Below are 23,398 nucleotides of genomic sequence, written 5' to 3'. Positions count from 1 at the left end.
AGGAAACTCAGAGAAAAATCCAAAGCAAAAAAGAAAGAAGTAGAGGAAAACAATGAGAAGGAGAAAAGGAGGAGCAGGGGGAGGAGGAGGAGAAAAAAAGAGAGATAAAAAAAGGTGCTCAAACTCAATAGTAATCGAGAAAAGTAAATTAAATGAGACTTTTTTTCTTTTGCCCATCAGATTGTTCAACATTTAAAAGATCGCTTGTCTAATTGCTCTGTAATGTTCTAGTTGCAATATCATTCTAAAATGGTTTATAATTTCCAGTCTGATTTTATCTTTGATACAAGTTTATTCAGAAGTATTTTTTAGGGCACCTGGGTGGCTCAGTATCTGTCTTTGGCTCAAGTCATGATCCCAGGGTCCTGGGATGGAGCTCCACATTGGGCTCTCTGCTCAGTGGAGAATCTGCTTCCCCCTCTCTTCCTGTGCTCTTCTCTGCTTTTGCTTGCTTGCCCTCTCGCCCTCTCTCTAATAAATAAAATCTTTTTTAAAAAAGTATTTTTTAAACTTCCAAGTGTATAGGGCTTTAGGAAATATTTTAGTATTGGTAATACGGAATTGTTCGACACCAAAATGTGTAAGAAAGTGTAGAGAGATGAAGAGACAAGGTACCCCCCTCCACCTCTGTCTTCTTGTCATCCCATCCTCTTTCACATGCAGGGAGACTCCCCTCTTCATCATGGTTCCTTCTGTACCTTTCCAGAGACACTTTGTGCATGTATAAACAAGTTTTTCAAAAAAATATTTTATTTATTCATGAGAGACACACACACAGAGAGAGAGAGAATGGCAGAGACACAGGCAGAGGGAGAAGCAGGCTCCGCAGGGAGCCCGATGTGGGACTCGATCCCAGGACTCCAGGATCACACCCTGGGTTGAAGGCGGCGCTAATCCACTGAGCCACCCGGGCTGCCCTTTTTTTAAGATTTTATTTATTCATATGAGAGAGAGAGAGAGAGAGGCAGAGACACAGGCAGAGGGAGAAGCAGTCTCCATGCAGGGAGCCGGATGTGGGACTCAATCCCGGGACTCCAGGATCAGGCTCTGTGCCGAAGGTGGCGCTAATCCGCTGAGCCACCTGGGTTGCCCACAAACAAATATTAATGTATTCTTTTCCACATCATTTTTACTACAATGACATATTATTCTCTATCTTGCTTTTCTTCTTAATGTTAGGAAACAGCTGTGTTAATGAATATTCGATTACAATTTTTTGCTGAAAAATGTACACAGAGCCTGTAACACATACTTGTAATGCTTAAAATGAACCTTTATGATATTCTCATTCAGTGAAGAACTAGAATATCGCAGGTGACTGCAAAGTCCCTCCCTGATCACATTATCCACCCTCTTCACTTGAGGTCAGCTCTCTCCCAGCCTTAGGGTTAAGCATTCTCTTGGTTTTATTGTTTTTGTTCTTTTAATGGTTTTACCACCTTTGGATGGGTCCAAAACAATAAAGCATAATTTTTGTTTTGAACTTTAACAAATGGAATCACAGTGTTTTCTTCCATAACTTGCTTTCTTTTGATCAACACTTGTTGGTGTGTTTGGTTGCGGTTAATTTTTTAGCATTCCTGTAAGAATTAACACGAGTCGTTATGAAGTTTGGGGTTGTCTTTATATTATGTTGCTAAGAAAGTTCTTGCACATCTCCTTGGTTAGGGCAAGAATTCCTAAAGTGTGGTCCATGAACCCCTAGGGACCTCTGGGGCCTTATCCAGGAGTCACTGAAGTTGATTTTTCTTTCATGTTCATACTAAGATGTAATTTGCCCTTTTCACGCTGTGAGCATTTGCACTAATGGTACAAAAGCTATGATGGTAAAATTATAGTCAGCTTAGCACAAAATCAAGTTGACAGCTCCAACCTATACCTGGAGTCATTTTTTGCCATTTTGGGTTAAGTATGTAATTGCATGTTATCTTGGTTTTAATTGGCATATCCCTGGTTCCTAATAAGACTGAATTCCTTTTGTCATATTTGTAGATCATTTGGATTTCCTCATTTGTAAAATGTCAATCCAATTCTTTTCCCCATTTTTGAGTTGTCTTTAGATTCTTAGTTGTCACATGCTCTTTAAGTGATCTTAAGGTCTTTAAAATGTTACAACTCTATTTTCCCCACCTTTTCAATGTTCTTTTTCACTTTAATGTCTTTTACTGAGACATTTTTAACATGTCAAATTCATCACTTTTCCTTGGAGTTTTTGTGACTGCCCACTAGAATATCAAGTACAAAGGTGAAATGAAATTATAATAGCATCTTCATCTGTACCTGATCTCTCAGAGAGAACTCTTAACACCTCACATTGAATTTTTCCTCTTTAAAAAGAACTTTGATTAGTTAAAAGAATTATTTTACCTTTAATTTTCGTTATAGTTTTAAAAGCTTTGTTGTAGGTTGTTTTCATAGATACACTAAATCAGATTAAGGAAGTCCTTCTAGTGCTAGTTTTTCTAAATGAATGTTGAACTTCATGGAAGTTTCTGCATCTGAGATGATAGCGATATTTTTGTCCTGTTAAGAATCCTATTGAGTTTCTTTTTTCTTTTTTTTTTTTTAATATTTTATTTATTCATGATAGATGGTGGGGGGGGCAGAAACAGCCTCCATGTGGGGAGCCTGATGCGGGACTCGATCCCGGAACTCTAGGATCACGACCCAGGCCAAAGGCAGGCGCTAAACCACTGAGCCACCCAGGGATCCCCTCCTATTGAGTTTCTATTGTTAAAGCAACCTCTCATGTAAGATAAACTCAATGATATTTATTTTTTATACACATTGCTGAATTCAGTTCACTAATATTTTATGATTTTACAGCTATATTCATGAGTAACATTGACCTATTCCTTCTTATGCTGTCTGGTTTGGGTATCGGATTGATGCTATGGTAAAAGACATCTAAAGTTTCATGCCTTAAATGTTGCTAGATAATAGATTAAAACTTAACAGTGAAGTCAGGTGAGCCTGGGGTTTTTCCCATTAGATGGTTTTATTTAATATTTTTTCTATTTTTTTTATTTTTATTTTTTTATTTATTTATGATAGTCACAGAGAGAGAGAGAGGCAGAGACACAGGCAGAGGGAGAAGCAGGCTCCATGCAGAGAGCCTGACATGGAACTTGATCCCGGGTCTCCAGGATCACGCCCTGGGCTGAAGGTGGCACTAAACCACTGAGCCACCCGGGCTGCCCTTTTTCTATTTCTTTAATGGGACTAGGACTACTCAGATATCTTATTGTTTTTGGAGTCTGTTTTAGTGATATTTTGCTAGTAATTTGTCCATTTTAATCTAAAATTTCAATTTTCTTGGCCTAAAGTAGTTCATAATTTATATTAGTATCTAGGTATCTGTAATGATGTACCTTTGTCATTTCTGGAATTGTGTCTTCTCTTTTGATAATTTTTTAAAGTTTTTTTTTTAATTTTATTTATTTATGATAGTCTCAGAGAGAGAGAGAGAGAGAGAGAGAGAGACACAGGCAGAGGGAGAAGCAGGCTCCATGCAGGGAGCCCGATGTGGGATTCGATCCCGGGTCTCCAGGATTGCGCCCTGGGCCAAAGGCAGGCGCTAAACCACTGCGCCACCCAGGGATCCCTTTTTTAAAGTTTTTAACATTTTATTTATTTATTCATGAGAGAGAGAGAGAGAGGCAGAGACAGGCAGAGGAAGAAGCAGGCTCCATGCAGGGAGCTCGATGTGGGACTCGATCCTGGGTCTCCAGGATCAAGCCCTGAGCCAAAGGCAGACGGTCAACCACTAAGCCACCCAGGCATCCCTCTCTTGAGAATTTTTGCCAGATGGTTTTATTATTCTCTCAAAGTCCCAAATTTTGACTTGTTGAGCAATGTGAAATTAGACTGCAAATCCACAGGAGAGCTTTTTAGCGATTTTCCAGATTTTTTTTTTTCACTGCTCTGCTTTGCTGTAATCCAAACTCTCTTTGCATAGGGCTGGCCCCTATGTGGATGTCTTCATCACCCTGGTAGGTTGACACCACACCCTAGACTGCCTCACCCTACTTGGGCTCCCATCTGACCACAGGGCTTCCTCCCATACACATGCCCTTACTCCACTCAGGTTCACAGCCTAGGCTAGGCTGATCCCACATGCAAATGCCGTTTGAGTTCTAATTCTCCAGGTGGGACACACACACACACTGGCTCTGACAACCCACATCAAGCCACCTTCCATGTGATTGCCCTCCTCAGACTATGATGTCCAAGCTGGGCTACTCCCATGTATGGTCTCCCTCATTTCACTTGAGCTCTCATATGCACACCATACAGCCAACAGCACCAATACTACCTTGCACTGCTCCACCCAATGATTTTAGGACTGAATCATCCAGGAAGAGAAGGGGAGAGAGAAAGAACTCAGAAAATATTAACTATACCCAGAAATATTTTTCATTAAATGTTCTAGTCACATAATGCAATGTATGAGTGTACTGGCTCATAACATGAACATATTCTTACTGTGGGTCAAAGATTTGAAAGCCACTGACCTAGGAAGTTTTAGAATGATGATACAGTAGCGTCCCATTTAGTGTGTTTTTTGGACTCCCATCTCAAGATTCCTTGCCACCTGTGTGAAAACCCCATCCACACTCTTCCCTGGCTACAGATCCACTTTGCTGGGCTACTGGGAGTCAGACCTGGGCTCTAGTTCTGCCGCTCAACTTCTCGCTAGCCAAGCAATCTGGTTACCTTACACACTAAAAATGCAGATGATATGCAACATACTTCCCTCCCAAGACAAAAAATCAGGTAGTACACGAAAAGTGCTTTGAAAACTACTGTAAGGGCACCTGGGTGGCTGTGGCTGAGCATCTGACTTTGGCTCAGGTCGTGATCCCGGGGTACTGGTATCAACTTTCACATCAGGCTCCCTGTAGGGAGCCTTCTTCTCCCTCTACCTAGGTCTATGTCCCTCTGTGTCTCTCATGAATAAATAAAATCTAAAAACAAAGAAACAAAAACAAAAACAAAAAAACCCACACACAAAACCCAAACCTGCAAATACAATCACAACGGACATCCAAGGAATGTGTAAGTTCACTACATACAACCTAAGTGAATCTTTAAACAACTCTGAAATTCACACTTAAAATAGATGAGATTAAAGCTTAATGTTGAATGGATCAAAAAATATTTCAATCTAGGTCTATACATTCAGCTTCATCCTCATATTCATTAAGTGGTACTTTTAAAGATTTTAAGTAATCTCTACACCCAATGTGGGGCCCAAACTTACAACCTCAAGATCAAGCTGCCTGCCTGCTCTTCTGACTGGGCCAACCAGGTGCTATGTAAGTGGTACTTTCAAAATGTGTGAATGTTTAACTTTGTTAAAAGTGGAGCATCTTTGTTCTGTTATGGAGTCTGAATTATTTATATGAATATGGAGAACCAAATGTATTTACCATTTTCTCTTAAACATCCTGATTCTTGAAAGCTTTGAATCCTCTGGATTTTCACCCTTTCCATGCAAACATAGCCAACAAGATTCAAACCAAATGAGGCAACCGTGAAATGACGGTGGTATCTGGTGCAAGGTCCTGGGGTGGCAGTCATTTCCTTAGATGCAAAATGGTGGCCAAGTTTAAGGCCCTTGCATGTAGGTGATGGGAACATGTATTGGAGAATGAACACATGGGAGCCTGGTTAGGTTTGGAACTCTGGCAGCTCAGTGGGGTGGGGTAGTTAGCCAAGACCAATGTCCCCTCAGCCCCTAGGATGAAGGGCTGTCTAGAGGGCAGATCTTGGGGCAGAATCCACAGGCCTGCCTGGGATTAAGTCTCTGCTGAGAGGCCTGGAGAGCCTATGTAGAGCTACTTCTGAGGAGCTGGATGAGGCTAGGGCAGGGCAGGGACCAGGGGTGAGTGGGCCTGAGCAGTGTTCTTCACAAGAGTCCAGCTAGTGTTCTATTTTTAAAGCCAAGTAACAGAATTCTTCCTCCAGCCCAAAAGTGAAAATCCAAGCAGCAGTGATTGTTCTGATCAAGAAAAAGGTGTAGGGGCACAGAAGACAGCCACAGGGGATGAAAAACAGCAGAGGGAGAGTGTGCATCAGATGAACACAATGCTGTACCCTGAGGACATGCCAACCAGTCACCAGATCTTAAAGAGCCAGTGCCAATCCCCTTTCACCTCTCCCCAGCAGAGGAAAACCTGTGCAGAAGAAGGAGCACTTTACTCCTGCCATGGATAGGACAGGGGTGGACCAGAATAGCTGTGAACAGTACAGGAGTCCAGATTCCAGGTCCGTTAAGTTTTTATTCCCTCAGAACAGAGATATGTGGGAAAGAAACTCCAACAGAAAACGTGAACAAAAAAATGACACTAGGATAGTGTGCCAGATGGATGGCACACTCCACAGTGGACATGGTCATGCCCTGGTTTCCTAGATTGACATGTGCCCCATCTCCAAGTGCCCATAACATAGGTGGAGGGTGGGGGCAATGAGGTGGAAAGCTTCCCTACTCTATGCAAGGGAGATGAATGTACCAGTCTATTCTGAGGTCTCTCAGGAACACCAAACCTTCCCCCTCAAGAATGGAGGTAGACAGGTAAGAATGAGAGGGGTCTGGGCATCATAGACAACTGGAAAGTAGTCACAGACCCTTTGTGGGTAACAGAATCTATGCTTAAATAGTACCACAAGAGAAGCAACAGCTGGCCAAGGCAGCTTTGTGTTTCATGGTAAACATGGCCAACCTTGTCAAATCAGGCTCCAGAGCAGTGATAACTAGCACTACTGTTTCTATTTACTTCAAAGGAGCCTGATGATGGTTAATCAGAAGCCATTATCCATTTCCTAGAGGATCTGCTTCGATCCCCTTTTCTAACAAAATCCTGTCCCCCACAAGCCTGGTCCTCTAGAGAAGAGACTGTCAAGGGACAAGTAAAAACCCTGTCCTGCCCTCAGACTTCCCGTGACACGACAGCTTCTACTGCAGCCCAAACACCTAAAAACAAGGTACTTTGGTGGGCTAGATAATCCAGTCCTTGATTGTCCCTACATGGTACATCATGTGACTCATCTCTATACTACAGAATGGCCTCTAGCATTGGGATCTGAGCCCAGATCACAGTGAGGTCTCTTGGAGGATGAAGGTGGGGCTGTTCCCCTGGTGAGCTGAGCCTTCTTCAGGCACTGCCACGGCCTCATCTCTGCTGTTCTTCAACATCCCATTACTCATCTTCTCTGGAAATTCAGCAGTGTCTGCCGAGAGGTCCTAGAGAACACACAGAGCAAAAGGAGTGGAAGGGGTGGGGTGAACATGAAGACATAGGGGTGAAGGAACTCAGGCTGAAAAGGTGAAAGACCTTGCTTTGATCCCTACTGGAAGGGAGATCAACAAAGGGCGGTGGGGAAGAAAGGGAGTAGCAAAGCACAAGGTGAGTGGTGGGGGGCAGGCAGCAGAACAGAGTTGGGCACCTCTCTGGGCTGGGACCCTTCTGCCCACTAAGCCAGCACTCCACTGAGGGGAGACGCTGGGACAGTTGCTGGGGGACAGTCCAGGTTCAGACGAATAGAGTTGCTGGGGAGGAAAAAGGAAAGGGATGAAAGGGAATCTGGAAGGTCTGGTAGTGATCTGGAGAAGAAAGGGTATAATCTAGACAACACAGCTGCTACCTGGCTGTAGCTTATGCAGTGAAATCGCTTCTGACAGGACAAGGGCAGGAGAGCAAGGAGTCTTGGCAACACTGGGTAAATGGTCCGAGGATTCAGGGTCCGGCCCCGCATTCCCCCTGAAGGCAAAGGTACTCCTGAGTTTCCCACCGTGTAACCAGTGTACACCCAACAAGCCATCTGTTCTCAGGGGTATGAGTCCCCAGCCCCTGCCCACCTCCCAGAGCTCAGCCAAGAAGCCCAAGGAGCCCAAAGGGCAGGGTCGGTTCTCCCTGAGTCCAGATTCCTTGAGTGGCCTACCTCAGTCTCACTTTTCTGGGTCCCCATTCAACATGCCCTTACCAGTAAGCAGACTGACAATCAGGCCCACCACAATGACAGTGGTGGAGTTGTGTGCGCTGTACCATAAATATGACAAGGAATAGAGCCGTTTCAGCCCTGTAGGTCTGGGGAGAACAGGAATAAGGATAGTCAGCAATTTGCTGACAGAGTTATTCCTCAGGGACACAGTCCCAGGATCTTGGGATGCAACACCCAACACATCCCAGAAGACTCTGGTGGCCCATTCCTTACCAAGAACTCTGGAAAACCCCTCAAAAATGAGCTATTCTCTCCAAGGAGTGAGCAAGACCCAACTCACTTGGAGAGGGTGGTTGAGGGCATCAATGTGGTCATGGTGACAGTGGTCAGGTTGCTAGGCAGGAAAAAGCTGGATGTATTAGAGGGAGGAGGAGCCATGCCGGAGGCCATGTTGGTCACTATGCTCCCGATGCCGATCCAGAAGGCCATGATGAGTCCAGCCAACAGGCCCACAATGGCACCCTGCCCAGAGACACAGTACATTCTCCTGTCATGATGCCAGTCTTAATAAATCTTCACACCAGTTCCCAGAACTCACGAGGAGAGCCCTGCCAAGCCATTCCTCACATCCACCCCTGTACACAACTGTGGAACCAGACGGATCACTCACAGGAGGGTTGGCACAAGGAAAGAACATCCCAAGGCAGAAGAGTCCCAGCAGCGGCCCCCCAACCATGCCAAAGATGCTGAGTGCTGCCTGTGGAGAACAGGATGGGGGGGCGGGGGGGAAGATAAAGGAACATTCAGGCTCAGAGACCTCCAGCCTCAGCAGTGTAGAGCACGGCCACCCATCAACACCTCAGTGCCCCATTCATCAGATCTGTCTATATCTTCTACCTGGAAACAACAGAATGCAGGATTCCAGAGGGTGAATCCTGGGAATGTTAATGGAATGTGCTTCGGGATCTCCTCTGAGACTGATCCCTAAGATGTCTCTGAGCCAACAATATCCTGGGAATGACTCTGGGGAAGGCTATTTACAGCTAAAGGTGTCCATCAAAGGTGAATTTGTAATACTCATCTCTGTACTATTTCCTTCACATCAGCTGTCTTCCTCAACTTCCTGTTTCAATCAGCTTCTTCTCTCCCTTAAAAACTAATTTCTTCTCTGCATAGTCCTTACCTGTAGCACGGGTCCCATCTGGGAAGAAATATAGGCCATTCCCAGACAAAGCAGCCCATAGCCAAAGGCTGGGGAAAAAGAAGGAAGAAAATAGGCAAAGGTAAGTTTACACATTACAAAAGGGGAAAAGTATAGCACACCTCCTTCCCCAGCCAAACCACTATCTCTGTGTTCCTGGAAAAAGGGCATATTACCTCCTGCCCCAGCTCCAGGTCCCTCCCACTTGGTCTTCCCTCCTATGTGACTCAGAGACCTTCCCAGGAAATGCCCTGATATCAACAAGGTTGTGTGCTTCGTTGGGCAAGCGCTGAGCCTAAGCTAAAGCTGGTGCTGTAAAGCAGGCTGATGACTTAAAAAGCACCCCTTCTAAGGGTGTGTCTTAGAAAAAATACAACTGAAAAGATGAGGAAGCACAATCCCACCAAGGATTCTGGAAAGCATGATGGCCTGGACTTCAGAGAACTGAGGGAACCAGGGTCGGATCAGATCTTCCATCGTAACAGTTGCCAATGAATTAAAAGCAGATGATATGGTGCTGAAAGGAGGAAGACAAAGACGAACCATACTGAGTCTGGGAGTTGAGAGGCAAAAGCAACAGGGGCCCTACTGAGGGAGTAGCACCCTAAAGGCAGGAGAGGACATATGCAGCCAGAAGCTGTCCTCACAGTTGGCAGTGGAAGAAGAAGCCAGAAGGCAAGGACATCTTGTCCTTTTCTGAATGAGGTACAGGTTTTAATCAAGTAGAATCAATCCTGGTGTTGTAAAACAAGAATCCTTCACCAACAAGGAGGCATCTCCTGGAGAGGATATACTCTATTCTACACAGATGAGCTGTCCCTTGTCATCCACAGATGGATGGGCACATTGAGAAACTCAGAGAGGTCCCCTCCTCCGCCCATCACTTTGTGCCAAGTAGGGATCAGGTGCACCAAGCCTGAGGGAAGTGGTCAAAGGAGATACCTGAGGGAGCCACTGAAGAGGCAGGCAACAAAGAGCCCAGGCAGGCCCGGCAGGCCTTTCAGGAGATCCATCACAAAATACAGGACAAACTGCAGGCAGAGCAGAAGTGCACAGCTCTATTGAGAAAGGAGCCCTTCCCTAAGGGAAGTCCCCAGGTGTGCCCCTACCAGTCTATGGAGAGTGGGTGATTAAATAAGAGGGTTAAGCACTGAAAGTGACCCACAGTTAGTGGAGAGAAAATGGGCTCTAGATAGAGTATAATGCAGTTCATACCCTAGCCCTGCCCCTGACTAGCAGTGTGATGAGCATTCTGACCACCTGGATGAGGCTTTTTCTTTCCCGTAAAGTGAGGCCGTGTAAGGATTAGAGAAGACCAGATACGTGACAGCTCCCAGCAAAGCGCATTGCACAGTACACAGTGGTGAGCCAATTAAGAAAGGGCCCCACCCCAGCAGGGTGAGCACTATGATTAGGTGATGCCGGCCAGGGGCTGGGACCCTCATGTGCTAGACTGTAGTATCCCACAGTGAAAAACGACTTACATCCATTTCCTACCCAGGGTGAGAGTCCATTCGGGCCTCATGGGCACAGAAGGGTGCCGAGGACTTCTCACCTGGTCAGGGGCTGCTTGAGCCTGCTGGGTACTCATGGGACACTTCTGGTAGTAGACAAACATGACCAGGCCAATGAGGCAGCTCATGCAGAGGACCACCTGCTGGCAAGGGAAGACTGCATAGCAGGAGCTGCAAAGAGACCAGTGCCAACGAAACCGAGGCTGTTAATCGACACCCTTAGGCATGCCTCTGAGCCCCAGAAAACAGACCCATATCCTGACCCCAATGGGTATGTATGTGCTCTGGCAACCTGCCCTAACTCCAAATGCCCCATGGAACTGGGACCCCTCTTCTCCCCTCTTCCCTGGACATCATGTCCCTGCACTCACAGCACAGCGGCCTTCTCTGTGCGGGAACTGAGGTAGCGCTGCACCTGAGCCTGGTTCACTCCATACAAGGAGAGCATCATGAAGACACCCCCGAAAGCCAATGTCCAGAAAGTGTGCCGAACAAAAGGATCTGGATCCAGCCTGCAACAGACACCAATTGCTCACTGTGGCATAGGCCCAGACAGACATAGTCTTCCTTGAACTCCTCCAATGGGGGGACTGAACAGAGTGGAGATGCTGCTGCAGGGCTAAGGAGCTACTGGAGCTACTGAAGTTAAGAACCAGGTAGACACAACAAACACTGCAGCAAGATGGAGGATAGGTCCCATTCCTCCACCCCACAGACTCATGCCAGGTACTAAAAACACTTTGACCCTCCTTCCCCACTAGCGAGATCCCTGTGATCACTCTCCATCTATGCAGTGGCAGCTTGTCTCAGTGCTGCCCCTAAGGCTTCCACAGTTTGTCCTCTGCCTGCTGCAGCCCTGAGTTCAGGCCCTAGGATGGGCTGGTTCCCAGACACTACAGATCACCGGGATAAGGGTATACTTACTCGATCCCAGAGATGCGGCCATGCTTGGAAGCCACTTCCCACACATGCACCATGCCGCCCACCTTGCGTGACCCCACTATAATAACCACCAGCTGTCCTAGGAACATAACCAGCGTCTGGAACACGTCTGTCCAGATGACTGCCTTCAGCCCACCCTGCAGGGCAAAGAAAGCATGTCTGCCACACATGTCTTTAAAACCACCCACAAGTGAAGACACCATACCACCAGCAAGGAACCATACTGTCACCAGGGAGGGCTATAATTGCTGAGACTCTGCTGACATCATTCCCACCCCAACCCCTACTTTTGTACACCATCCCCTCTCCTACATCCTACCCCCCACCAAAGTCCCATTCCAACTCCTACATAGCATTTTATCCCACTCAAGAACTTTATTCCATTTCATCTACACTTTTACCTCACCCCTTTTTATTTCCTCCCTTCTCCCCCATCTCTCCTAAGACTTGGTACACTTACCAGAGCAGTATAGACAGTACAGACAATGCCTATGGTCAGCACTGAGAGCCACAGGTCAAAGCCAGTTACTGCAAACAGATAAAAACCATATTCCTATCTTTGGAAGAGGGTTTCCCAACAGAGAAACCAAAAAACCTCAGTAAGACATGAAACATTTGGTAATTAAGGATGAAATAAATCATTCACCACAATGAAAAAGAATGTTTGAACCCCACCAAAAGGTGATGATTAACCAATTCAGATGAGACATGGTAATCTTTGATTAGCTTTCAGAGTGAGATAAACCAAGAGGTAGAAGTAACTCTAGGAGACTAGCCAAGGGCTCATACAGTGAAGTAACTCCTAGCCAAGGTTGGATTCTTTTCTGCACTCTCCTCTAGCTGCCCCTCCCAGAGGTGTTTTCCCAGCTTGCTGTGGCTGAGAGCCAAGGGCTATTACTCCTCACCTGCATTGAGGGCCAATGATGGTGCGTAGAGCACAACTCCCATGTAGATCACCTATTGGGTGTGGAAAAGAGAATGTGAGGGGGAAGGGAAATGAGGGTGGGTAGAGAAAAAAGATGGACTTCAGCTCCAATATCCTAATGGCCTTCCTTCATCTAGGCTCACTTCCGTCTCCCTTCTAAATCTTGGCTTGCTGCCTCCAAAGTGACTATGCTGGAACTGGAAAGAATAGGAAGCAGGATGCCTCTGGTGACTTCAGGGACACTGACCCCTAGTGGGACCTTCAATCTTGCCAGTCTGAGAGCAGGGAAAGCTCAGAATATTTCAATATACTGGAGTCTGAGTCCCGCTACCATATCTCAGGCTCAAATTATACCCTCATTTCTACTTACCATCTGGAAGATGAAAGTCACGGTCCCACAAACCCGCACAGCTTTATTGAATCGGAGCTCCAAGTACTAGAATGTATACGCATATATATAAATAAATAAAGTATTCTTCCCCACTCTATCCCCACAATTCATCCAAAACTTCCCTCAAGAAGCCCAGGAACACAAAGAAATATCCAACTCCTGACCGTTCTGGGCCTCTCAGCACAGCACCCTCCTTCCCCTCATCTGACTTCACCCAGAAAGAACTTGGAAACATGATGTGTCCCATCACTCTCATTAGGCAGAAGAAGTCCAGGGGCCCAGACTCCTCATCTTCCTTCTGCCCTCTTCCTTCTTCCCATCCCTGATCCTAATGGTCCTATGTACTCCTCTTCCTCCCTGCTTACCTCATAGGCACTGGTGAGATGCAGGCGGTAGAAGACAGGGATGAAGACATGTGCAGGGATCAGCAGGCCCAGGAAATAGGAGCAGCCCAGGAACCAATACTGGGTCCCAAAGCGGTAGATCTCAGATGGCACACCCAAGATGGCCACGGCTGATTGGAAAGTGGCCAGCAGGGACAGAGCCACAGGAAGACAGCTCATTTTGCGGTCCGCCATGAGCAGTTGGCCAACGGTGTGCTGGCCCCAGCCCCGAAAGGCATGGTAGAGGCCAATAGCAAGTGAGAAAACCAGCAGCAGGACAAACACCACATAGTCCACAAGGGAGAAGGTAGACGTGACCGTATCTGTGTCTGTGCCTGGGAGCCAGGGGCAGTTGTCCACCCCTACACTCATATCTTCACTCTGTCTGTGACCTACAGCCACTTGCTGCTCCTGGGCTCTGGGCTGCCACTCAGCTGGGCAGTAGCAGGCAGGTGGCTACAGCCTGGACTCCAGCCACGATCTCACAGTCCTTCTCCACCAAGTGACATTGTCCAAGGTGAGCTGCAAAGGAATCATCTCCTAGTCAGAATACGCTGTCTTCATGGGCACCCATCCTCAGGCCTGTGTATCCCACACCCATCAAACTTGGACCAGCCAGCTCTGTACAGCCCTTGTCGGTCTGGAGGTCCTAGTATAGCTTTGGTAGGGGAGGGAGGAAGGATGCAGCAGAGTGAGACAGCCAGGAGACAACTGCTTGCTTGTCCAAGACCATTTTTGGCATACACAGCTGTGAAATATAAGAACCTTCTTGGGGTGCCTGGGGGGAGGTGTAATCAGTTAAGTGTCCCACTCAGTTTTGGCTCAGATTGTGAGATCAAACCCTGTGCATCACGCTCTGCACACAGTGTGGAGTCTGCTTAAGATTCTCTCTCCCTATGCCCCTCAGCCTCCTCTCTAAAATAAATTAAATCTTAAAAAAATGAAAGAGAACCTTCATAGGTCTCGACCTCAATCTCTCTCTCTCTCTCTCTCTCTCTCTCACACACACACACACACACACACACACACACAAATCAACCCTGGCCCGCACTTCTTTTCAAAGATTTCCCTGCCCACTTACAGGCACAGACCCAGTCTCTACAATATACCAAGCCAGCAGACCCCAGCCTGGCGCCACAGCCCAGCAGGGAAGAAAGAATGGAGACTGGGGGCACTGGGTAACTCAGTGGTTGAGAGCCTGCCTTTGGCTTGGGGCCGGATTCCAGGGTCCTGGGATCGAGCCCCATATCAGGCTCCTCACAGGGAGCCTGCTTCTCCCTCTGCCTCTCTGTGTCTCTCATAAGTAAATAAAGTCTTAAAAAAAAAAAAAGAAAGAAAAAAGGAAAAAAATGGAGACTAATAACAGCATGGCTTCCTCTCTTTCCCCTAGCCTAAGCCCCCAACTCTCATATTCCCAGTGTCACCTTCCTAACAGGGTCCCTTCTCAGTACTGATCCCAAGTAAGATTATCTACATGGCAGCCCCAAACTCCATTCCACGCATCCCCAGGCCAATCTCTTCATTCTCCCCAACACTACTAGATAAGCCCTGCCACCTACCACTCAGACCCTCTCTGTATAACACTATAATCGACAGGAGATCTGGGAAGAGTGCTGGGATTCAAAAGTGAGAGGGCAACATGCTGGAACCAGAGGTTCAGAGTTACAATTACAGAAAAGCAAACCAGCCAGGTAAAGTGTTCATTTCCTCTTGGGGCAGGCACCTACCTGGAGAAGACTCTCTGTTCTGAGGCAGTGCTGTCTGAAGCTGTGTGTGTCTGGAGCTGGGCAGAAGCTGAGGGTCTGGCTCTATAAGTAGCTGAGGTGAAATCAGGAATTAGGGGCGGAGTGAAGCTCGGCAGCTATTTGCTCTGGCCCCTTCAGGGAACCAATCAATGCGATCCAAATGGCCCTATTACCCTGTGGCCCCCAAACTCCAGCGCAGTCCTAGAGGCTCCAGAGTGGGGAATAGGGAGCTCACATTCAACAGCATTCCTAGCTGGATTAAGCTTTCACTGTAAGTCACACTTGGCACTAGGAGCTAGAGAGAATTAGAAAGGAGCCCAGAGAAATGGGAAAGTTGCTTTCCTGACTCCTGCACAAAAAATACTAATCCTCAAAGAATATAGCATTATCCTCAAAACAAGGACAGGATTATATTACTTCAAAACTTGAGAGAACGTTAAGAGATCACTATCACAACCCCCTTAGTTACCAACAAAGACACTGTGGCCCAGATGACTCAAGTGATCTTTCCAGAACCACAGAGCTGATTATCATCATCATCGATTAGAGCTCAGGTCTACTGATTCCCTGTCCATCCACTCTCCATGTACACCACAATGTCTTTAGAGGATATCCATGAGAGATACTACTCGTTGACATAGAGAAAAAAAAATTCAAAAGCATGTCAGGTTTTCAGATAGCCTAAATGATGATAGTTAATGCTTTCTGAACACCCCCCTTTCTTTTTCTTTCTTTTTTTTTTAGTGAGGCAACTCAGCTCTTTTTGCAACCCAGCGGTGTGCCATGTATGTTACAAGCTTTACTAGTGATAAACAATGAAAAAGTACCCCTTGGTATCACCTTTCGGTTTATGAACTTTGCACGAACTCTCTAGTTCTTAAGGAAACAGAAAAATTAAAGAACTTGATTAAGGTTACAAAGCATGATACAAAACAAGAAACATAGAAAGGTGCTATCTGCACGGAAGACAGGTGGCTTTCCAGGGGCCTTAGGGCAGGTGATTTACCACAGGGCTCATTCTCACTATTCCTAGAACCAGGGCAGAAGCAGAATGTTAATTGTAGTCAGTCATTCATGGAACAAAGTTTAGATTCCAACTAGTCTAGACACCTGTTAACCTATGTCTTCTGTTCTTGCCCACTAGCAGAAAGATCAGCCTGCCTGTCTTTAGTTCTTCTACACTGTGTTCTTGGGCAGATGTTGCCTGGCTGGCAAGATACGGCCTTACACAGACCAAACCTGAACTCTGAACCTCATGGGGCCAACAAAGAGAGGAAATCAGAGCCGCAACTCTTGGATCACATGTTCTACAAGTCACAAATGTTAGTATCCAGAACAATGTTCCCAAGAGGCCACTCTGGTTTAACCTAAAGATGCCCTGGGCCTTTGTACATTGCAACATACTTAGTTCTCCCTACTCCTTGGCAAATTTTACTATGATAGAGGGAATGGAAAATACTGGAGAAAAACAGAAGGTATCTGCTGTGTGCAAATAAAAAAAAACACATAGCCATAAAGGGTTAGTGATAAGGCGATGGCAATTACGGAGAGGAAAAAAGGTCTCAGCGTAGACTTGAACACAGACATACAGGAACTAGAGACTCTCCTGCTGGGGTACACTGGTGGAGCTTCTTGATAGAATTCTATTTTCATGAAGTGTAAAGAACCTTCCTGGATAAGCTGAAGAGAACCAGGCAAGACAAGAAAAACCTGATCCAGTAACAAAGTGTTCCTCCGACAGGATTTTGATTCTAAGAACAGGATAGTTAGTGGTTTTCTAAAAACTACACTGTTCTAAACCTCATGGATTTACATCTCTTTGAGACAGGGGGTGCCCAAAGGGTGGACTGGTTTCACTAAAACTGTAACACACAGTAGTGGGCTGGGAGACCCCTTTTAAAAAGTGTAATACACACAGAAAGGGAAGGGAATCATTCTACACCACCCTACCTCCCTCACACCCATCTGCACTGAATGCCTGGACTCCTACAAAAGGCAAAAGGGGACACCTGCAGGAACAACTGTCCCAGAAAAGATTCCTTCAAAATCTGTCCTTGTGCCTTGAATTCCTCAAGGTCTGAAAGGCTTTGGTACCCTTATGAAAATACCTTAGAAAACGAATGCTTTAGAGAACGTGGTGGCTCGCTGAAAGCAAATCCTTTTAGGAGATTCCACATGTGGAAGGGAAGCCCGGGCTGGCCATTCAAGATGGGTCAGCCCTGACGAGCTTCTGCCTGGCCCTAACCAAAGGGAACACGCAGTCCCTGCGGGCGCGAGGTGCGCGGCTCCCCAGGGCTACCCTGGTAGCGCTCGGCTTTCCCTTACCTCGTGGCTCAGCCAGGGCTAAGAAGGTCCGGCCGTTCTTCCTGAGATCAGCATCGCTTCGTTTTTCTGGGAACGAAGTGGGAGATGAGAAGGCAGGCAAGCGCTTATCCCGCCCCTCCCTCCTCACCAAGACTCCGGCGGCCACGCGGACTCCCGACTGAGGTGAAAGGGCCAGGGTGCCCGGGACCTTCCCAGGCTTGTCTCCTCCCGCCAGAGTTTGCCCTTCACTCGTCGCTCCTCTATCACCCTTACCCTCTTTATTTGCTGGCTTCCCGCCTTCCCTCCACACGTGAGGTAGCTGAACCACTACACCACGCGTTCTCAACTCAGATCTTCCCGCGCCTCCACGCGGGGAGCCGGTTCGCCCCGCCCCTGCCCTCCCCGCCTCGCGCCACTCTCAGGAAGCCCCTGGGCCCTGGCCCCCATGCGGCGGCCCGCCCCGGTCCGGCCCATCTGCCGGGTCTCCTCCACCTTTGGGCGCAGCGGCACGGCAGAGCCGGGCACGCCACGTGCCGGCTGAGTGACAGCGGAGGCCCGCCCCCTGGCCGCCTCACGTGGCGCCGCCATGTTTACTGAGGGCGGACGGAGTGGGCCCCGAGCCACAGCGGTGACGCGACCTCGGCGTCCGGAAGCGAGGAATGCGGAGCTGAGAGAGCGGCACCGGGGTAGCCTTCGCTATCAGGGAAAAAGGAGAAGGAGTTGACCAGTCCTCCCCAACGGGGACTGGGGCGCACAGAGAAGAGCTCTGACCTCAAGCAGCAGTAAGCCCCAGCCCGTGCGGGGCACTAGGCCACGCCCGGGGAGGGCTGGACCACACGCGCAAATCTCGCGAGGCGCTGAGAAGGACGAAGGGAGCAAAAAAAATGGCTCTTCACGGGTCGCGCGGTTCTTCGTTCCTGGTGCCTTGGGCAGCGGCCGTGCTCCTCGCTCTGGGCGCGGAAAGGGCCCTGGCGCTACCCGAGGTACAGAAGCAAGCTAGAGGTCGGGCCGAAGGAGAGTTGCTGGGCAGCCTCGCTTCGCGATCGCCCGCCCTCGCCTCTCCGCTCTCCCCAGCCCGCCAGTGGGTCGGATTTGGTCCTTGAGGCTTCCCCAGCTGTAGCCCAGCCGGCTGCGGCTCCCGAGTCCGCACGCTGCGCAGGTCTCCCAGTGCCCTCGACCTGCTGACGTAGACCTTTAAAATGTGATCTCCTTCTTCCTTAATCTTTGAATAACTTTAAATGTTTCGACTACTGACCGAGTCCTCTGGCTCCTCTTCAAGCTCGTCACGCGCGAATGCCGTATATCGTGCCCGGGCAGTACTGTACTTTGTGTAAAGCTCGATGAGTTCTTTTTATACCTGGCCAAACCGGGTCTGTCAGATTGAGAAGTCAATGGAGAGGGCATAATAAGTATGCCCAAGCAGTGATCCTCGAAGATGAGGGCCTTTCCTGGGCAAGGTGTGGTGCAGAAAGTCTAGTGTGTTGATTTGGCTCCTGGCTCTAGGAGAAGAAACGAATACCTTAGTCAAACTTGATGATAAAGATAGGACGCTTATCTGCCCAATGTTAAATAAGGATTCCGAAGAGTGTACTGGCAGTTAACTTTTGATACCTGTTTGTTCTTTTCTTAGCTTTTCTTTCTGGAATCTTAATAGTTTTTTTCTCTTCTGCAGATATGCATCCTGTGTCCAGAGAGTGTGCGAAATTTGTCAGAAGTGACCCTTTATTGTAAGCAGACACCAGGGCTAATGCTGCACAACCGCTGCTGCCTGAATCAAGAGGGCACCATCGTGGGGTGAGGGAGGAAAAGACAACTTTGGATACTGGAAGAGTTCCCGAACCGGATTCTTCTTCTTTTTTTTTTAAAGTAGTCTTCAACCTAACGCAGGGCTTGAACTTAGACCCTGAGATCAAGAACTGACATGAGGGCAGCCTGGGTAGCTCAGCGGTTTAGCGCGGCCTTCAGCCCAGGGTGTCCTGAGTCCCATGTCAGGTCCCCTGCAGGGAGCCTGCTTCTCCCTCGACCTCTCTCTCTCTCTGTCTCTCATGAATAAATAAATAAAATCTAAAAAAAAAAAAAAAAAAAAAAGACTTGACATGAGATCAAGGTCCAACACTTAACCAAATGAGCCACCCAGGCACACACACCCCCTAAACTGGATTTTTTTTTTTTTAAGATGTTATTCATTTGAAACAGAGAGAGAGAGAGAGCATGAGCAGGGGGAGAGGCAGAGGCAAGAGGGAGAAGCAGCCTCAGGGCTGGATCTCCTGTCACAGAAATCCTGACCAGAGCAGAAGGCAGACACTCAAACATCTGAGCCATCTAGGTGATACCTGCCCCCCACACTGGATTCTTAAAGGCTTGTCTGATTGGCTTTTGGGATGAATATTGATGCCCGTTTTAGGGACATCCAAACCATGATTCTCACACATTTAAATGTGTTATCGCATTTTTAGCTAGGTAAACAACCCTGTGATTCTTCCTGATTGAAATTCCAGAGAAATCATAATTTTTACCCATTAAAAAAAAAAAAAAAAGCCTTTTATGGATTTCTCTTAAGAGAAGCCTTGTTTTATTTTCAATTCTGGATTACTTAATGTGTGTCTCCATGAAATGACTCCCTTAGCCTCCAAGGCACTATGCTAATAGGGTATCCTTCCCTTTCAATTAATTCAGCCTTTGAGGCTAATTCCTCTTCTGCAAATTCTGTGCCCTGATGGTTAGTCCCTGCATTTTCTCCCTTTACACTCTGAGGATCCACCTCTTCTTATGGCTTCAGCTCTAACCACCATGCAGGTATTTCCCCAAACTAGATCTCTTAGTATCCTTGGCCCTCTCTCCAAGCTGAGGGTACACAAGATTCTTCTAGCGTCCTATTAAATATTTCCTCTTGAGTGTACCCTCACTTGAGAATCCTAAATGTCATCTATTCTGCTTTCATTCTCTTTGCCTAATTACCTAAATTCTTCTCTATAGCAAACTATCTGAAAATCAATTTTTTTCTATCTTTCCTCTCTGGTTTTAAAATTAGAATTGTCTGTTGCCTTCAAGATAAAGTTCAAAGCATAAACTACCACAGATTGGTCTCAATCCACCTTTCAAACATTTTTTTCCAAATATTTGTCCACTAAAACCCTTCATGAGAATCTGGCTTCAGCCAGACTCTCCTGCTTCCAAAAGCATTCCGTTTTTGTTTCTTTGTTCAGTCCCCTCTCCTTACCTGAAATTTCCTTCCTCTACCAAATTAAAACATATCTGTCCTTCAATTCTAGCATCTTCTGTGAATGATATTACTCAGTGCTAGAGTAGTAGCTCATCTTTTTTACTTTCTTTAATCCTTAGGGTAGTACCACTCAAAATTATTCATATACTGTCCTGTGATTTCTTTCAGATTGTTTTTTTTTTTTTTAAGATTTTATTTTTATTTATTGATGAGAGACACAGAAAGGCAGAGACATAGGCAGAGGGAGAAGCAGGCTCCCTGTGGGGGGCCTGATTCAGAACTCGATCCTAGGACCCAGAGATCATGATTCTGAGCAAAAGGCACTCAACCACTGAGCCACACAGGCCCCTCAGATTATATTTTACTGTTCATATTGTTTATACATTTGGTGAGGGTCTTCCTCTATCACGCTGTAGGCCACTTGAAAGCTAAGATACTAAGGCTTTTCTTTTTCTCCCAATTTTTGCAGTTATTAGGCACTGTATTTAAAGAATAAAGGAACAGACAGCAATATATAGTGAAGAAAAAATAAGGTGGCATGGTCCTTAATATCCAATAATTTACCTCCCATCCATGGTAGAAAATGCACTTGGAAAAAACTTTCATTTATGTGACTTCAATTTTTTCTCCTATTTGAAGGCTTTTTGCAGATCTGAGACTCATAGTACTACAATGTGAGATTCACTTAGACAAGGAACAAATTTCTTCCAATATATGCACAGATGCATAGATACACTGATTAGAACAGTACTTTCCAATAGAACTTCCTGCCATGATGGAAATGTTCTGTATCTGCACTCTCCAATAGAGTAGCCACTGATCACATGATGAGTGGTTACTGAATACTTGAAATGTGGCCAGTGGAACTGAGAAACTGAATTTATTATTATTATTTTTTTACCTAATTCAAATAGCTACATGTAACTAGTGGTGACTGAATTGGATAGTGCAGAATTCAAACATCTACCACAGGATTTAGTTTGTGGCCCTGAACACAGCTGTATTCAGTTAGTTTTAGCTGAAAAGAGGGTTATATTAGTTTACCACGGATGAGGAGAGACATAAAATTACACTGATTACTTTTTTCCCCAGGCTGGATCTCCAGAACTGTTCTCTGAAGGACCTTGGTCCAAAATTTCCTCAGGCACATACTGCTGTCATCATGTAAGTGGTTAGTTATCTTCCCTACCTAAAGGCAACTGTGGTGAAGGGTTGATAGTAAAGTCTTTGAGAATGGACTCCTAAAAACAAGTCTGAATATTAATGTCCAAACTTGGACAACTCAGAATAGGAACTGGATTACCAGCCCAAGAAGATATCTGAGTGGAAGTAGTGTTTTCCTAGAGCACAGTGCTAACAGTGTGTACTTTGCAGAGACCTGCAAGCAAACCCCCTCAAGGATGACTTGGCCAACACCTTCCGTGGCTTTACCCAGCTCCAGACTCTGTAAGTAAGGGTATAGGGTTGGGGAGAGAACCAAAGAGGGACAGCACTGTGAGCTCAGTAATTTTGAACTGTGCATTATGACTACCTATGTTGTGTTCAGGATACTGCCACAGGATGTCAGCTGTCCTGGAGGTATTAATGCCTGGAATACTGTCACCTTTTATATAAACAACCAAATCTGCCAAGGGCAAAGGAACTTTTGCAACACCACTGGGGACCAAGGTATGCTGTTTCACCTCCACCCTTCCAGGAACTGCCTTTCCTCCTTTCGTATTCACCATTTTAGATCTGACAGTAAAGTTGCTTAAGTGCTGCTTGTACAGGTTTCTGAACCTCTAACCCCTTACGAAAGATGTCGTAAGATATGTTGTATTATTTTTGTTATATTCTGATTATCTGAAATTTTCTTTTACGTCTGACCTAGAAATAATTGAGGAATCTAAGTTGAAGCAGATATTTGGGAAACCTACATAATGAGATCCAGTAATGTTTCTGTTTTTCTCTGGCTCACAGAAATTTGTCCTGAGAATGGATCCTGTGTACCTGATGGACCCGGTCTCTTGCAATGTGTCTGTGCTGATGGCTTCCATGGCTACAAGTGTATGCGCCAGGTGAGGAATTAGGCCTTCTAAATAAAGGTAAGAGACATGCATAAGGAAGAACCTCTTGGAAAGAGCCATAAGAGGAGAGCTGCCGCAAATCATCTTGAGAAGAAAACTATAAGAGAATTGCCCTGGGAAAGGGGATAGATACACTAGGAAAGAACTAGGTGTTAGGATGTAGTCCTTGGTGTAATGATGTATGAGGGGTTTTTTTGGTCTGTCATTCACAGGGTTACTTCTCACTGCTTATGTTCTTCGGTATCCTGGGATCCACCACATTATCTATCTCCATTCTGCTTTGGGGGACCCAACGCCGAAAAGCCAAGGCTTCGTGAACCACATAAGTCTTCATACTGACATAAAGATCTTCTTGATCTTAGCCCAACCCGGGAGATTTTACCCCTAGACAACCATGGTTGGCCTGCAGATCTTCCTCAAGACTGAAGCCACCTTTGACAGAAAGATGGACGGTTGCATAGCCTTGGGGTATTGTGGACACTGCAGTCCAAGAATGGACTAGAATCGGTGCCCCATTTGTGCTGGACTATAATAAACATCTTTTTTGTCGTTCTTTTTTCTATTTTTTAGAGAGAGGCGTCCTGGCTTTGTGTATTTCTTGGTTAGAGCGGGAGAGAGTTTTGAGGTAGTCGGTTTTCTTCTCCAGGTTTCCCCGGGCTTTGCAGTGGGGCGGAGTTGGGTGGAGAGGAGACGCTGGCCACGCTGTTGCAGGCTTGGCCCCGCCCCTTACGTGCTCGGCCCCGCCCCTCACGCTGCCGGC

General features: G+C 46.6%; 2 protein-coding genes across 5 annotated transcripts; one reads left to right on the top strand and one right to left on the bottom strand.

Annotated features, from left to right (window-relative positions):
- Positions 1 to 6,264: 6,264 nt before the first annotated feature.
- Positions 6,265 to 18,561, bottom strand: SLC5A6 (solute carrier family 5 member 6). 4 transcript variants are annotated; one of them, XM_077843762.1, is made up of 17 exons: positions 17,842 to 18,561; positions 17,371 to 17,436; positions 13,283 to 13,822; positions 12,897 to 12,962; positions 12,507 to 12,558; positions 12,062 to 12,129; positions 11,584 to 11,738; positions 11,031 to 11,171; positions 10,701 to 10,830; positions 10,088 to 10,176; positions 9,550 to 9,662; positions 9,128 to 9,195; positions 8,615 to 8,701; positions 8,285 to 8,466; positions 7,987 to 8,090; positions 7,648 to 7,763; positions 6,265 to 7,246 (listed from the first exon to the last, which is right to left on the bottom strand). In XM_077843762.1, the coding sequence occupies exons 3-17, from the start codon at positions 13,670 to 13,672 to the stop codon at positions 7,097 to 7,099; spliced, it is 1,911 nt and encodes a 636-aa protein (XP_077699888.1). In that variant the 5' UTR covers positions 13,673 to 13,822; positions 17,371 to 17,436; positions 17,842 to 18,561; the 3' UTR covers positions 6,265 to 7,096. The 4 variants fall into 4 exon arrangements, with proteins under 4 accessions (XP_077699888.1, XP_077699887.1, XP_077699884.1 ...); XM_077843761.1 differs by having other exon boundaries at positions 18,121 to 18,561; XM_077843758.1 differs by lacking the exon at positions 17,842 to 18,561 and adding an exon at positions 17,623 to 17,794.
- Positions 17,950 to 23,190, top strand: ATRAID (all-trans retinoic acid induced differentiation factor). The gene is made up of 7 exons (XM_077843763.1): positions 17,950 to 18,332; positions 19,022 to 19,143; positions 21,665 to 21,736; positions 21,947 to 22,018; positions 22,119 to 22,240; positions 22,532 to 22,629; positions 22,851 to 23,190. The coding sequence occupies exons 1-7, from the start codon at positions 18,234 to 18,236 to the stop codon at positions 22,953 to 22,955; spliced, it is 690 nt and encodes a 229-aa protein (XP_077699889.1). The 5' UTR covers positions 17,950 to 18,233; the 3' UTR covers positions 22,956 to 23,190.
- The last annotated feature ends 208 nt before the right edge of the window (positions 23,191 to 23,398 follow it).

Source organism: Canis aureus, chromosome 12, assembly GCF_053574225.1.
Source record: "Canis aureus isolate CA01 chromosome 12, VMU_Caureus_v.1.0, whole genome shotgun sequence".
Taxonomy (NCBI): Eukaryota; Metazoa; Chordata; class Mammalia; order Carnivora; family Canidae; genus Canis; species Canis aureus.
This window is presented reverse-complemented; position numbering and strand designations above follow the sequence as displayed.

Coding starts and splice junctions, on each gene's coding strand:
- SLC5A6 (XM_077843762.1), bottom strand. CDS start 13,672: ATGAGTGTAGGGGTGGACAACTGCCCCTGGCTCCCAGGCACAGACACA. Junction 8,467..8,614: donor TTCCTTGTGCCAACCCTCCT/GTGAGTGATCCG, acceptor GTCTCTGGGCAG/GGTGCCATTGTGGGCCTGTT. Junction 8,091..8,284: donor CCCTCAACCACCCTCTCCAA/GTGAGTTGGGTC, acceptor TGTTCTCCCCAG/ACCTACAGGGCTGAAACGGC.
- ATRAID (XM_077843763.1), top strand. CDS start 18,234: ATGGCTCTTCACGGGTCGCGCGGTTCTTCGTTCCTGGTGCCTTGGGCA. Junction 22,241..22,531: donor CAACACCACTGGGGACCAAG/GTATGCTGTTTC, acceptor TCTGGCTCACAG/AAATTTGTCCTGAGAATGGA. Junction 22,630..22,850: donor GCTACAAGTGTATGCGCCAG/GTGAGGAATTAG, acceptor TGTCATTCACAG/GGTTACTTCTCACTGCTTAT.